The sequence below is a fragment of the Pongo abelii genome, chromosome 23, assembly GCF_028885655.2.
Source record: "Pongo abelii isolate AG06213 chromosome 23, NHGRI_mPonAbe1-v2.0_pri, whole genome shotgun sequence".
Lineage (NCBI taxonomy): Eukaryota > Metazoa > Chordata > Mammalia > Primates > Hominidae > Pongo > Pongo abelii.
The window spans coordinates 39,448,610-39,461,171 of record NC_085929.1 but is presented as its reverse complement, the minus strand read 5'-3'; the positions used below and the strand labels follow the sequence as shown (position 1 = coordinate 39,461,171).

General features: G+C 42.9%; 1 protein-coding gene across 6 annotated transcripts in view; it reads left to right on the top strand.

The window, feature by feature from the left end:
- The window catches only part of SYN3 (synapsin III), a 545,178-nt gene that overhangs the window by 123,453 nt on the left and 409,163 nt on the right, over positions 1-12,562 (top strand). For all 6 annotated transcript variants that reach the window (XM_009234294.4, XM_054543712.2, XM_054543715.2 and 3 more), the window contains one exon: positions 3,137-3,228. In XM_009234294.4, coding sequence (XP_009232569.1) covers positions 3,137-3,228 — 92 coding nt within the window. The remainder of the gene's footprint in view (positions 1-3,136; positions 3,229-12,562) is intronic.

Genomic DNA, 12,562 nt, shown 5'->3' with positions numbered 1-12,562 from the left:
GTCTTTTCCTCGTCTCTTCTCTTCTAAGGACTTGTTAGTGGATTTAGTGTGCCTCCCCCGCAACTCCCACCAATCTAAGATGATTTCATCTGATATCCTTAACTGGATTACATCTGAAAAGACCCTAGTTCCCAAAGAGGTCATGTTCACAGGTATCAGAGGTTAGGACTTGGACATAGCTTCTTGAGGAATACAATTCAATTCACTACAGTTTTTATGAGAGTCTTCCAAATGGCTGCTCTTTCATATTCTACCAGAAAGGCTGTCATGCTATCTTGAAGGGAAGGTGGTTTGGACACCTCCGTGTTCATTTCCATGGTGCTGAAGGTTTTAGACAGTTAAATAACAGAAGAATGCCCTTTTACTTTGCTAGGCCAGCTCTCTGCTTGATCCCACAGAAGCTGGCTACCTTGCAACCCAGGCAGTTATCTCCTGTAATTATTCATAAACCACAACTGAGAAATAACTCTAGACACCCACATCTGAACAAGATGAACCTCTAACTTGTACATTCAAGCCTGAGTGTGACTTCTCTCCAGGTATCTCTCTTTCCATTTGGGCAGCAAGACAGCCCTTGGGTCCTTGCCACTTTTGAGTCAGAGATTCTATCTTCCAAGATTCTGTTTCACTCCCTCTCTGCATATATTTGGTGACCAGGTATCCTGTTTTACAACTTTCTTCTAATGTCTTTTTATCTGTGCACATAAGCAACAACTTTTCTTCTTAATTCTTCTTTGTGACCTTGCCAACTAAGAATCTTGAACATGATGGGACTGAATGTTTAAGGCATTAAACTTAATAACTAGGTTATTACCACTATTTACTAACCTGGGCTCATTCACAGTGATCTTTTCTTTTCACCTTGCCACAGCATAATGAGGTTATTAATTACAGCAAGAGGCGTAAGTACTCCCGGTTTGCTCTAATGCTATCTGGGGAGATGGCTGGGTCTTTGGTCATAATTCCTGTTAAATGACTCCAAGGAGATACAGTTAAGTTGCCATGAAATGATATTTCCCTTCAATGTAAACTTTTTTCTTTAAATGGGTTGTTTTTAGGTCCCTAAAATTCCCAGTTATAAGCCACCTAATGCCTCATTCAGCTGAACAGTGGGGGCCATGGAGTGTGGCAGTTAAAAGTACAGGGCCGGCCGAGCGTGGTGGCTCACACCTCTAATCCCAGCACTTTGGGAGGCCGAGGCGGGAGGATCACGAGGTCAGGAGTTCGAGACCAGCCTGGCCAACATGGTGAAACCCCCTTTCTACTAAAAAACAAACAAACAAACAAACGAAAATTAGCTGGATGTGGTGGCAGGTACCTGTAATCCCAGCTACTCGGGAGGCTGAGGCAGGAGAATTGCTTGAAACTGGAAGGCAGAGGTTGCAGTGAGCCGAGATCGAGCCACTGCACTCCAGCCTGGGTGAAAGAGTGAAATTCTGTCTGAAAACAACAACAACAACAACAACAAAAACACAGGCCCTGGAGCCACACTGCCTGGGTTTGAATACCAGCTCTGCTACCTACTATATGATGCTGTGCACGTTATTTGATCTTTTTCTGCCTCCATTTCCTCATCTGGACAAGCGCGAGGATTAAATGAATTCATATATGTAAAATGCTTAGGCCAGTACCTGGCACATAGTGAGTGCCTCATACATGTGAGTGGTTATGTTTATCCATTAAACCCAAAGAAATTGCTTTTGGCATCTACTGTGTATAAGGCACAGTTTGGTGCTATGCATTTTAGCCAATAGCGTTATAGGTTGACTTGTCACCCCCAAAATTCATATGTTGAAGTCCTAACCCACAGTAGAATGTGACCTTATTTGGAGATAGGGTCTTTAAAGAGGTAATCAAGTTAAAGTGAGGCCATTAAAGTGAGGGTAGTGTATATGACTGGTGTCCTTATAAGAAGAGGAGCTTTGGATATAGAAGGAGGACAATATAAGAAGACAGAGGGAGCAGATGGCCATCTACAAGCCAAGGAGAGAGGTCTGGAACACATCCTTCCCTTATAGCCCTCAGCAGGAACCAGCCCTACCAGCACCTTGATTTTGGACTTCTAGCCTCTAGAACTGTGGAGAATGAATTTATGCTGTTTAAGCCACCTATTATAGCAGCCTTGGGAGACTAAGACAGGTGGTTATAGTGAGAAATCCCAGGGAGCATGTCATCTGGTAAGAGGGATGTATTCCATGGGACTCTGGTTGTAAGCAACAGAAATCCACAAAAGCTCACTTAAACAAATAGGCAACCCAAAAGATGAACTCACAAAATCCAAAGGTAGGTCTGTAGCTGACACATAAACATCCCCGTCTCTTGCCCCTGCCCCTCTCTTGGTGACTGTGACATTCCTCTCTCTCTCTCTCTTTCTCTCTCTCTCTCCACTCTGGTTTTCTGTGCTTTGCCAACGCAGATGACAGAAAACATGGTCCTAAATAGCACCCAGGTTTGTGCATTAAAGATACAACCACCTAGAAAGAAACTGCATGACTCACTCATCAGTTTCAAACTCTCAGGGAAGAGTATCTCATTATTCCACCCCGAGTCAGATGCTTACCCCATCAACTGTGACCAAAAGGGCAGTATGTCAATGAACAAACATGGTGCTGCTGCTGTAACCAAATGGGTGGAGCAAAAGGAGAGGCCATTACCAAGAAAAGAAAACTGGGCGTATGACCAGGGTGGGGAGTGGGTCCATTAATAGAGATAAATAATCACAGAGTCATGATGGCATACTACTGTAGAGCATGAAGTTAAAAAAATCTAGATAAAATGTCCCATCAAACAGCATCTGGCATGTTCTGGTCTTGGAGCTGAAATTGCTTCTTCCACCTTCAAAGAGGCAGAAATTAGCAAGGATTAAAAGCATAGGTCCTTGAATCAGAGACACATGGGCTTCAATCCAGTTTGGCCTTGTATTAACTGTGCTGCCTTGGACATGTCACCAGGCCTCTTAGAGCCTCAGCTTCCTCATCTTTCAAAAAAAAAAAGATGAAAATAATATCAGCAACTTCCTAAGTTTGAGGGGAGCTTTAAAGGTGTACTTGGCACCTCTAAGTACCCAATACGTGTTAACTGTTTTTACCAACATTGGTATTTGATGAATCCTTTTTTGCTTTGCTTTCTTCTTCAGGCTGAATTCTCAGAGTTGAACCTAGCGGCCTATGTGACCGGGGGCTGCATGGTGGACATGCAGGTCGTGAGAAATGGGACCAAAGTGGTGAGGTAAGTAGGACTAAAATATGCAGAACCTTCTGAGAATTGCATATGTGGAACCTCATGTAGCCCACCCCTCCGTCCACTGCCTGCGACTTAACTCCTATGCCACATGTACTTTCCTGTACAGAATGTCTGCTTCCCAGGTGTGGTTGCAGTAGGAATGACCAGCAGCACATATCGTACGGGCAGCACCTGTGGTGTCCCCGAGTGAGCCCTGGGCTTGGAGAGAAGAGACTTGGGTTCCATTTCTGGCTTTGAGGCTCTGCTCTGGTATATTATTTAGTCTCTTGTGTCCTCTACTTCTCATCTGCAGCATGATATGCACTGAAGTTAGAGGCTGCTAAAGTTTACAGAAACTCACATATATGACAGCACCCTGTTAACTCTAAAGTGCGGTACGAATGGAAGGGTTTATTAGAATAAATGAAATTCAGCTTCCTGCAATATGGCAGACTAAGTGTTCATAGAATCTTCTCCAAGTAGACCAAAACTAAAAGCACTAGATATATAATATGTTCAGAAAATCTGTTTGTAATTTATGCCGAATTGGAGAGCAAGTGAGGGGTTTCTTCAGAAGCCAAAAATGACAAGAACGTGTAAATCCATAGGTGAGATAAGCACGTGTATAAATACATTGCTACCTAGTTAAGTACCCAGAGAATGATACACCCTAGGTCTCATGAGGGTTTAGAGAAGGAAGAGATAGGATTCAGATTTGGGGAAGGAGGGAAAACAGGAAAAGCTTTGAGGAAAAGGTAACATTTGTTCTGAGCCTGGTCCAATGGTAAAATGTGGACATTCTCAGACTGGGTGTAGGGAAAGAGAAGTATATCCTAAGAGTAGGAAACAGCCTCTGCAAATAAAGACAGATCCAAAAAAAAGGTGCATGTTTGGTATATTAGTCCTTTTTCTTGCTGCTGATATATACTCGAGACCAGGTAATTCATAAAGAAAAAGAGGTTTACTGGACTCACAGTTCCACATGGCTGAGGAGGCCTCACAATCACGGTGGAAGGTGAAAGGCATATCTTACCTGATGGCAGACAAGAGAGAATGAGAGCCTGTGCAGGGAAACTCCCCTTTATAAAACCATTAGATCTCTTGAGACTTATTCACTATCACGAGAACAGCATGAGAAAGACCCGCCCCCATGATTCAATTACCTCCCACCAGGTCCCTCCCACGACACATGGGAATTGTGGGAGCTACAATTCAAGATAAGATTTGGGTGGGGACACAGCCAAACCGTATCATTTGGGAAATTATGATAATTCAACTAATTCAGCCATTCTTTATTGAGTGCCTACTGTATGCCATAAAAGACATTTGGCTTCCTATTTCCAGTAACAGTGGGCTAGGTCATTTGAACCAACTTTTCCCCTGAAAACAACTTAAAAAATGATACTAAATAATTACAGTCTTTAAAGGCCTTCTAAGAGTTGGTGTGACAGTAAGGAATTACCAGGAAGAGACTGATGGGAAAATGAAAACCCAGGCAGGTAAATGAGTACAAAGCCACCTGTATCCTGAGAGTATTCACTAGGTCAGCCAAATTTGCAACTGGTTTTGAGAGCTTAGTGGAGGCAAGGGAGACAGAAATCAACACTCAGGGCCACTCACAATGGGGAGTGTAACAGTAGACCCTCTCCACAATAAGCTGAGATTCCCCAAAGGACTACACCTTCTAGGTGAACATGAATTACAAGTAGGTGAGCCCTCACAAGTACTCACAGCTTGAATTGCAGTTTGAATACCCCGGCCCTCCAGGAAACCTCAAGCATTGAACTTGGTTTATGGTGATCCCAGACATGCCAGAAATAAAAGCAAATCCTATGTAAAGGAAGGCACTTTCAAGCTAGGCTTCAAATGATCCTTCAAATAATTTTTTTGTATAATAGCTAGCACATAGTCAAAGATAACCAGGTGAAACAGGAACAATAGACAATGGAGACAGAACCTCAAAGACAGAAGACATTAGAATTATCAGACAGGTTATTTTTAAAAACTATACATATCAAATTGAAAAAAATCAGGTATGGAGACATCTGCAGAGAAAAGGACATTAAAAAAAGTTATATAACCAGGTTTTTGTGTTTGTTTGTTTTGAGATGGAGTTTCGCTCTTGTTGCCCAGGCTGGAGTGCAATGGCATGACCTTGGCTCACTGCAACCTCCGCCTCCCAGGTTCAAGCAATTCTGCCTCAGCCTCCCGAGTAGCTGGGATTACAGACACGCACCATCACACCAGGCTAATTTTGTATTTTTAGTAGAAACGGGGTTTTGCCATGTCGGTCAGGCTGGTCTCAAACTCTTGACCTGAGGAGATCCCCCTGCCTCGGCCTCCCAAAGTGCTGGAATTACAGGTGTGAGCCACTGCGCCCAGTCGATACAACCATTTTTTTTTTAAACACAAATTCTGGAAATGAAAACTACAGTAATCAAAATTATTGTGTTTAACATCACATTAGACACAGCTGAAAAAGCGTTTATGAAATGAAAGGTACAGCTGAAGAGATTATCCTGCACGAAGCACAGAGAGAAAAAGATTGGAGGCGCAGGAAAGACTGTTAGATTCTAGGAGAGGGCCTAGATTCATTTTGAGATTCATTTAATCAGAATCTCAAAAGAGAGAGGTAAAAGAGAATAGAGCAGAGACAGTATTTGAAGAAATGATTGTTTTGGAAAGATACCAAACCACAGAAAGCAGAAGCTTGGCAAATTTCAAGCAGGATAAATAAAAATAATTCCACACCAAGACTCAATAGTGATATTTAGAAAGAAAAAGCCAGAGGGAAAAAGGCAGATTACAGATGGTCCCCAATTTACGATGGTTTGACTTATGATTTTTTGACTTGGTGATGATGCAAAGCGACACTCATTCAGCAGAACATTAATAAATTGCATGAGATCTTCAACACTTTATTATAAAATAGACTTTTTGTTCAAAGATTTTGCCCAACTGTAGGCTAATGTAAGTGCTCTGATAATGTTTAAGGTAGGCTAGGCTAAGCGATGATGTTTGGTAGGTTAGGGGTAATAAATGCATTTTCTTTTTTTTTGAGACGGAGTCTCGCTCTGTTGCCCAGGCTGGAGTGCAGTGGCGCGATCTCGGTTCACTGCAAGCTCTGCCTTCCGGGTTCATGCCATTCTCCTGCCTCAGCCTCCCAAGCAGCTGGGACTACAGGTGTCCGCCACCATGCCCAGCTAATTTTTTGTATTTTTAGTAGAGACGGGGTTTCACCGTGTTAGCCTGGATGTTCTCCATCTCCTGACCTCATGATCCTCCCGCTTCGGCCTCCCAAAGTACTAAGGTTACAGGTGTGAGCCACTGTGCCCAGCCAATAAATGCATTTTCAACTTAGGATATTTTCAACTTACAATGGGTTTATTGGGATGCAGCCTCTTTGTAAGTTAAGGAACAAGTGTACTTTTATTAAAGTAACAGACTGGCAGCTTCCTGAGAACAACGGTGGAAAAACATCTTCAGTGTGCTGAGAGAAATTAATTGCCAACCTATAATTCTATCCTCAGAGAAACACCTTTTATGAATGATGGCAAAATAAAAACGTTTACAGACCTTCACAAAGGGAAACTGTAAAGTGTGTATGAACTTTAGGCGAAAACAAAATGATCTCAGATTAACGTAGAGCTGCAAGATCATATGAAGGGCAAAGAAAGTGCTGTTAATAGGGTATTGCCTTCAAAAGACAATACAATAATTTTATGGATTTAAAAATATATGAAGGATTAAAATATACAACATTAAGTTAGTAGAGATTGAGGGTAAATGGAATTAAGATATTCTGAGGCCCTTGTCAGGGAAGAAAGTAAACATGGCCAGGTGTGGTGGCTCACACCTGTAAATCCCAGCACTTTGGGAAGCCAAGTGGGTGGATTGCCTGAGCTCTGGAGTTTGAGACCAGCCTGGGCAACATGGTGAAACTCCATCTCTACGAAAAATACAAAAAAATAGCGGAACTCCTCCCAGCTACTCAGGGAGGCTGAATTGGGAGAATTGATTGAGCCCAGGGAGGTCAAAGCTGCAGTGAGCTGTGATCACGCCACTGCACTTTAGCCTGGGTGACAGAGAAAGACCTTGTCTCAAAAAAAAAAAAAAAAAAGTAAATATATTAATAGCAGGCTTTAAAAACCAACACAGAACAGGTGTTGTAAATAACACAAAGTAAATGGTTGATTTACACCCAATATAACAGCAGGTCTGATCTGATATCATTCTGAATTGCTTATACAGCAGTGCTGGTTATTAAAATATTGAAACTTTTCTATACTGGTAGGTAAATAGCCATTGCTTTGAGCCTGCTGAGTGACTTCAGCCACCCTAACCCCATGAGACTGTTCCTGTGTCCTCCAGTCCACCACACTCCTGTCCCCAAGCCCATATTCTTGTTCTCCCCTGGCCAGAGGATGCCCAGACATTGTAGGGAAGAACCTCAGAAGTAGTAGTGGAACCCCAGAGAGTGAATGCCTGGTTTCTCCTGTCTCTTCAAGGCTATAAATGCCTGTGCATCTTCTGGAGTCGCCCTCTCATGGTCATTTGCGAGAACTGCAAACCCCACAAAGTACTCTGGGAGTTGTTAAATATTTGTATCACCAGTGTATGTATACCAATAATTACATTAAATGTAAATGGACTAAATGCACTAATTAAAGAGAAGAGTTATCAATGTAACTTTTTAAAAATCCAAATGTTTTCCATTCAAGACATTCATCTAAAATATAAGCATACAGAAAATTTGAAAGTTAAAGAAAGGGGAAAAATATACCATGCAACTGTGCAGCAAAAGAAAGCTCACTGATGCAGCTGCATTAATGTCTGGGGGAAAAAAATAGACTCGCAGGTGAAAAGCATTACTAGGGAAAAGGAAGTAATTTATTATGATAAAGGTTCATTTACTTAGAAGCAATAATTTTAAATTTATAAGCACTATATAAAAATACCTCAAGATATACTTCAAAAATGGACAAAACTATAAGGAGACATAAAGAAGTTCCTGATTATTGGAGACTAGGAGAATCATGCTAAATATATACATTCATGTACTTCTCCATAGCACCCTCATTTTGCACACAAGAACTATAAAAAGCCTAAAATGCTATTGTTTAGGAATCTGTGCTCATATTTGGTATTTTTTGTACTTGTGTCCTGCTTCCTTATTTGGAAGGGTGGCTGAATCTCCTTCATTTGTAACAGGTAAAAACAAGAACATCTATCCCGGCTGGGCACAATGGCTTACGCCTGTAATCCCAGCACTTTGGGAGGCCAAGGTGGGCAGATTGCTTGAGATCAGGAGTTCAAGACAAGCCTGGGCAATATGGCAAAACCCTGTCTCTAATAAAAATGCAAAAATTATCCAGGTGTGGTGGTGTGGTGGTGTGCGCCTGTAGTCTCAGCTATTTGAGTGGCTGAGGCATGAGAATCACTTGAACCTGGGAGCAGATGCTGCAGTGAGCCTGGATGACAGATTGAGACCCTGCCACAAAAAAAAAAAAAAAAAAAAAACAACAAAAAAAAACTATCCCATTGGTCCTCAAATTTAGCTACTGATTAGAATCACCTAGGAATTGTTTTAAAATCCTGATACCCAAGCAGTGTCCCAGACGTATTGCACTGGAATCTCTGAGAGTGGGATTTAGGTATTCGTATTTTTAAAGCTCCCCTCGTGATTCTAGTGGCAGCCAAAGTAGGAAACATCCCCCAGATTGTTCTCATCATGGCCCTGCACTGAGGCAGGATGGGCTGAAAAGCTGAGGACACTCCTAGGTATGCTGCCTGAACACAAGAATCACTTTGCAAAAATAGACATCTTCAAGTCTTATTCTAGACCTGCCATATTCTTCCTGAATTTACAACATTGTTTACAAAAATAAAGTTACAGAAATGTTCCAGGTATTTGCTAATTGGCAGTTCTTCCAGCATTCAGGAGTGGCAGACTTTGAAGGCAGTTGTTATGAGTTGAATTGTGCTCCCCCCAAAAAAGATGAAGTCTTAACTTGTGGTACCTCAGAGCGTGACCTTACTTAGAAATAGCATTGTTGCAGATGGGGTGATTAAGGTACAGTTATACTGGAGTAGTGTGAGCCCTTAATCCAATATGACTGGTGTCCTTATAAGAAGAGGGAAATTTAGACATGGGGAAAACACCCTGTGATGTTGGAAGCAAGAGATTGGGGAGATACATTGACAAGCCAAGAATTGCTGACGATCATCAGAAGCTAGGAGACAGGCATCTCCTGCCAAACCCTCAGAAAGAAAACCAACTCTGCCAACACCTTTTTTTTTTTCTTGAGACAGGGTCTCTCTCTGTCACCCAGGCTGGGGTACAGTGATGCAATCACTGCTCACTGCAGCCTCAACCTCCCGGGCTCAAGTGGTCCACCCACCTCAGCCTCCTGAATAGCTGGGACTACAGGCACATGCCACCATGCCTGCCTAAGTTTTAAATTTTTGGTAGAGATGGGGTCTTGCTCTGTTGCCCAAGCTGGTGTCGAACTCCTGAGCTCAAGCGATCCTCCCACCTTGGCCTCCTAATGTGCCGGGATTACAGGCATAAGCCACCGTGCCCAGCCTGCCAACACCTTGATTTTGGACTTCCAGCCTCCAGAACCATGAGAGAATAAATTTCTCTTGTTTAAAGTCATTAAGTTTGTGGTCCCTTGCTACAGCAGCCCTAGAAAATGCATATAGCAGTGCCTCTTGAAATTTAATGTGTGTACACAGCTCCGGGAGATCTCATGTTAAAATGCAGATCTTCATCCATTATGTCTTCAGGTAGGGCCTGAGATTTTGAGTTTCTTTGAGCTCCCAGGTGAAGCCAGTGCATCTGGTCTTGCAGACTCAGTTTGAGCAGCAAGGATGTGAACAAGCTCCTGGAAGCTGCTGATGCTGCTGTTGGAAGATCACATTTTGAGTAGCCAGGGCTGTGAAGACAGTGCCAGTATAGCTAAAGGCCTGGGTTCAGGGACCCATATGGCTGTTGAGATTTATTCTGTCTCATGCCCAGGATGGTGCTTACAATCTCAGCCAGGTAGCTCGCTTTAGCAAGATTTGTTACAGGATGTCAGACCCGCGAGAATGTGCACACACACCAAGTAGCCCGTGACTCAGTGTGTCCTTCAGTTGGGGGGGAATCAGTAGAATCTTCCAAAGTACCATTTGATCCAGCAATCCCATTACTGAGTATATACCCAAAGGAATATAAATCATTCTACCATAAAGACACATGCATGCAAATGTTCATTGCAGCACTAGTCATAATAGCAAAGACATGAAATCAACCTAAATTCCTATCAGTGGTAGACTGGATGAAGAAAATGTGGTACATATACATGGAATACTATGCAGCCATAAAAAAGAAGGAGATCATGTCTTTTGTGGGAACATGGATGGAGCTTTAGGCCATTACCCTTAGCAAACTAACACAGGAACAGAAAACCAAATACCACATGTTCTCATTTATAAGTGGGAGCTAAATGATGAGAACTCATGGACACAAAGAGGAGAACAACAGATACTGAGGCCTACTTGAGGGTGAAGGGAGGGAGGAGGGAGAGAATCAGAAAAAATAACTATTGAGTACTAGGCTTAGTATCTGGGTGACAAAATAATCTGTACAGCAAACCCCTATGACACAGGTTTACTGGTATAAGAAACCTGCACATGTAACCCTGAACCTAAAATAAAAGTTTAATAAACAAATAAATAGAAACAGTGGAATCTTCCACAGGCGTATAGGGCCATAGCAAGTCCTAGCTATGGTCTCCCAAAATAGGAATGTTGAACAGTGCTCTTGACTTGCTGTGTATTCTTTCAAAGACACATAGACGTTGTATTGAAATTGCCTGTAAGCACTTCCAGTATGCATTGTGACCAAAGTCTAGATCTCTCGAAGACTTGCTCACAAGGAGCATCTTCAGGAATGGTGATGTGATGGTTAATTTACCCAGAGGGCTGGTAAAACTTTATTTCTTGGTATGTCTGTGAGGGTATTTCTGGAAGAGCGTTTGAATCAGTAGGCTCATCAAGGAAGATCTTCCCTCACTGTGTGGGCAGGCAGCATCCAATCCGCTGGGGGTCCCACTAGAACAAAAAGACAGAGGAAGAGCTAAATCTCTCTCTCTTGACCTGGGACACCTGTCTTCTCCTGCCCTTGGACATCAAAGCTCCTGGTTCTTAGGCCTTCAAACTTCAAGACTGATGCCAGCAGTCACCCAGTTCTCAAGATTCCAGCCATAGACTTGGAAATTATACGGTTGACACTCCTGGTTCTCAAGCCTTCGAACTCAGACCAAATCACACTATGAGCTTTCCTCGTTCTCCAGCTCACAGCCAGCATCTCGTGGAACTTGTCAGCCTCTGTAATCATGTGAGCCAATCCCCATAATAAATCTCCTCTTCGATATATCCTGTTAGTTCTGTTTCTCTGGAGAACCCTGACTAATATAGGTGACCAGGATGGATGGCAGAGAAGACCATTGCTGGCTTTTTCCAGCTTCCATTCCTTCTGCTTTGGCAAACAGCACCTAGGATTCCATTGAGGTGACCCCCTCCCCAACTTGCAGTCTGTGTGGTGTGTGCAGCTGATGGCACATGACTGGCCCTAGTCAATTGGAATATCTCACTGGGACCCAAGCCAGGCCAGTGCCAGAACTCTTGGATGAAAGACACACGTGTTCTGCTGGGACCACAGAGCGGATGGGATGTGTGTCTGGAGCTGCTGGTGGCCATCTCTCTCCTTGAGTGAACAATCTGCCAAGAATGAAGCCAAGGTAAAGGAACGCACAGCCAAGCAGAGAGACAATGCCCTGATGATGTTATTCAAGGCTCTGGATCCGGACTTATCCCCAGACTTGAGCCAAAAAAAATCCCTTTTTGTTTAAGCCAGCTTGAATTGCACATACAAAATTCATGAACTTTTATTTATTTAGCAAACACTTTTATAGCATTTCCTACGTGCTAGGCACTGCTCCAAGCACTTAACATGAATTAACTCATTTCATCCTTTCGACAACCCTATAGGGTGTGTGCTATTAAAATCACCATTTTATAGATAAAAAGGCTGAAACACCAATGGATGGGGTAATGACATCCAGTTCTCCACCCAATAAGTGGCAAAGCTAAGATTCAAGCCCAAGGCAGTCTGGCTCCAAGGCCTGTGTGTGGCAAGGGGCAGAGCTGCTTAAAGAAGCCATACGTCTCCTACTGTGAATGCCACGCAAGAGTGCAATTGAACAACGACATGGAAGAAAAATATGGAGAGGATCCATGCATCTGACTTTTAGATGGGGAACAAGGAAAAGTCAGTCACCACTATCGATGGCAC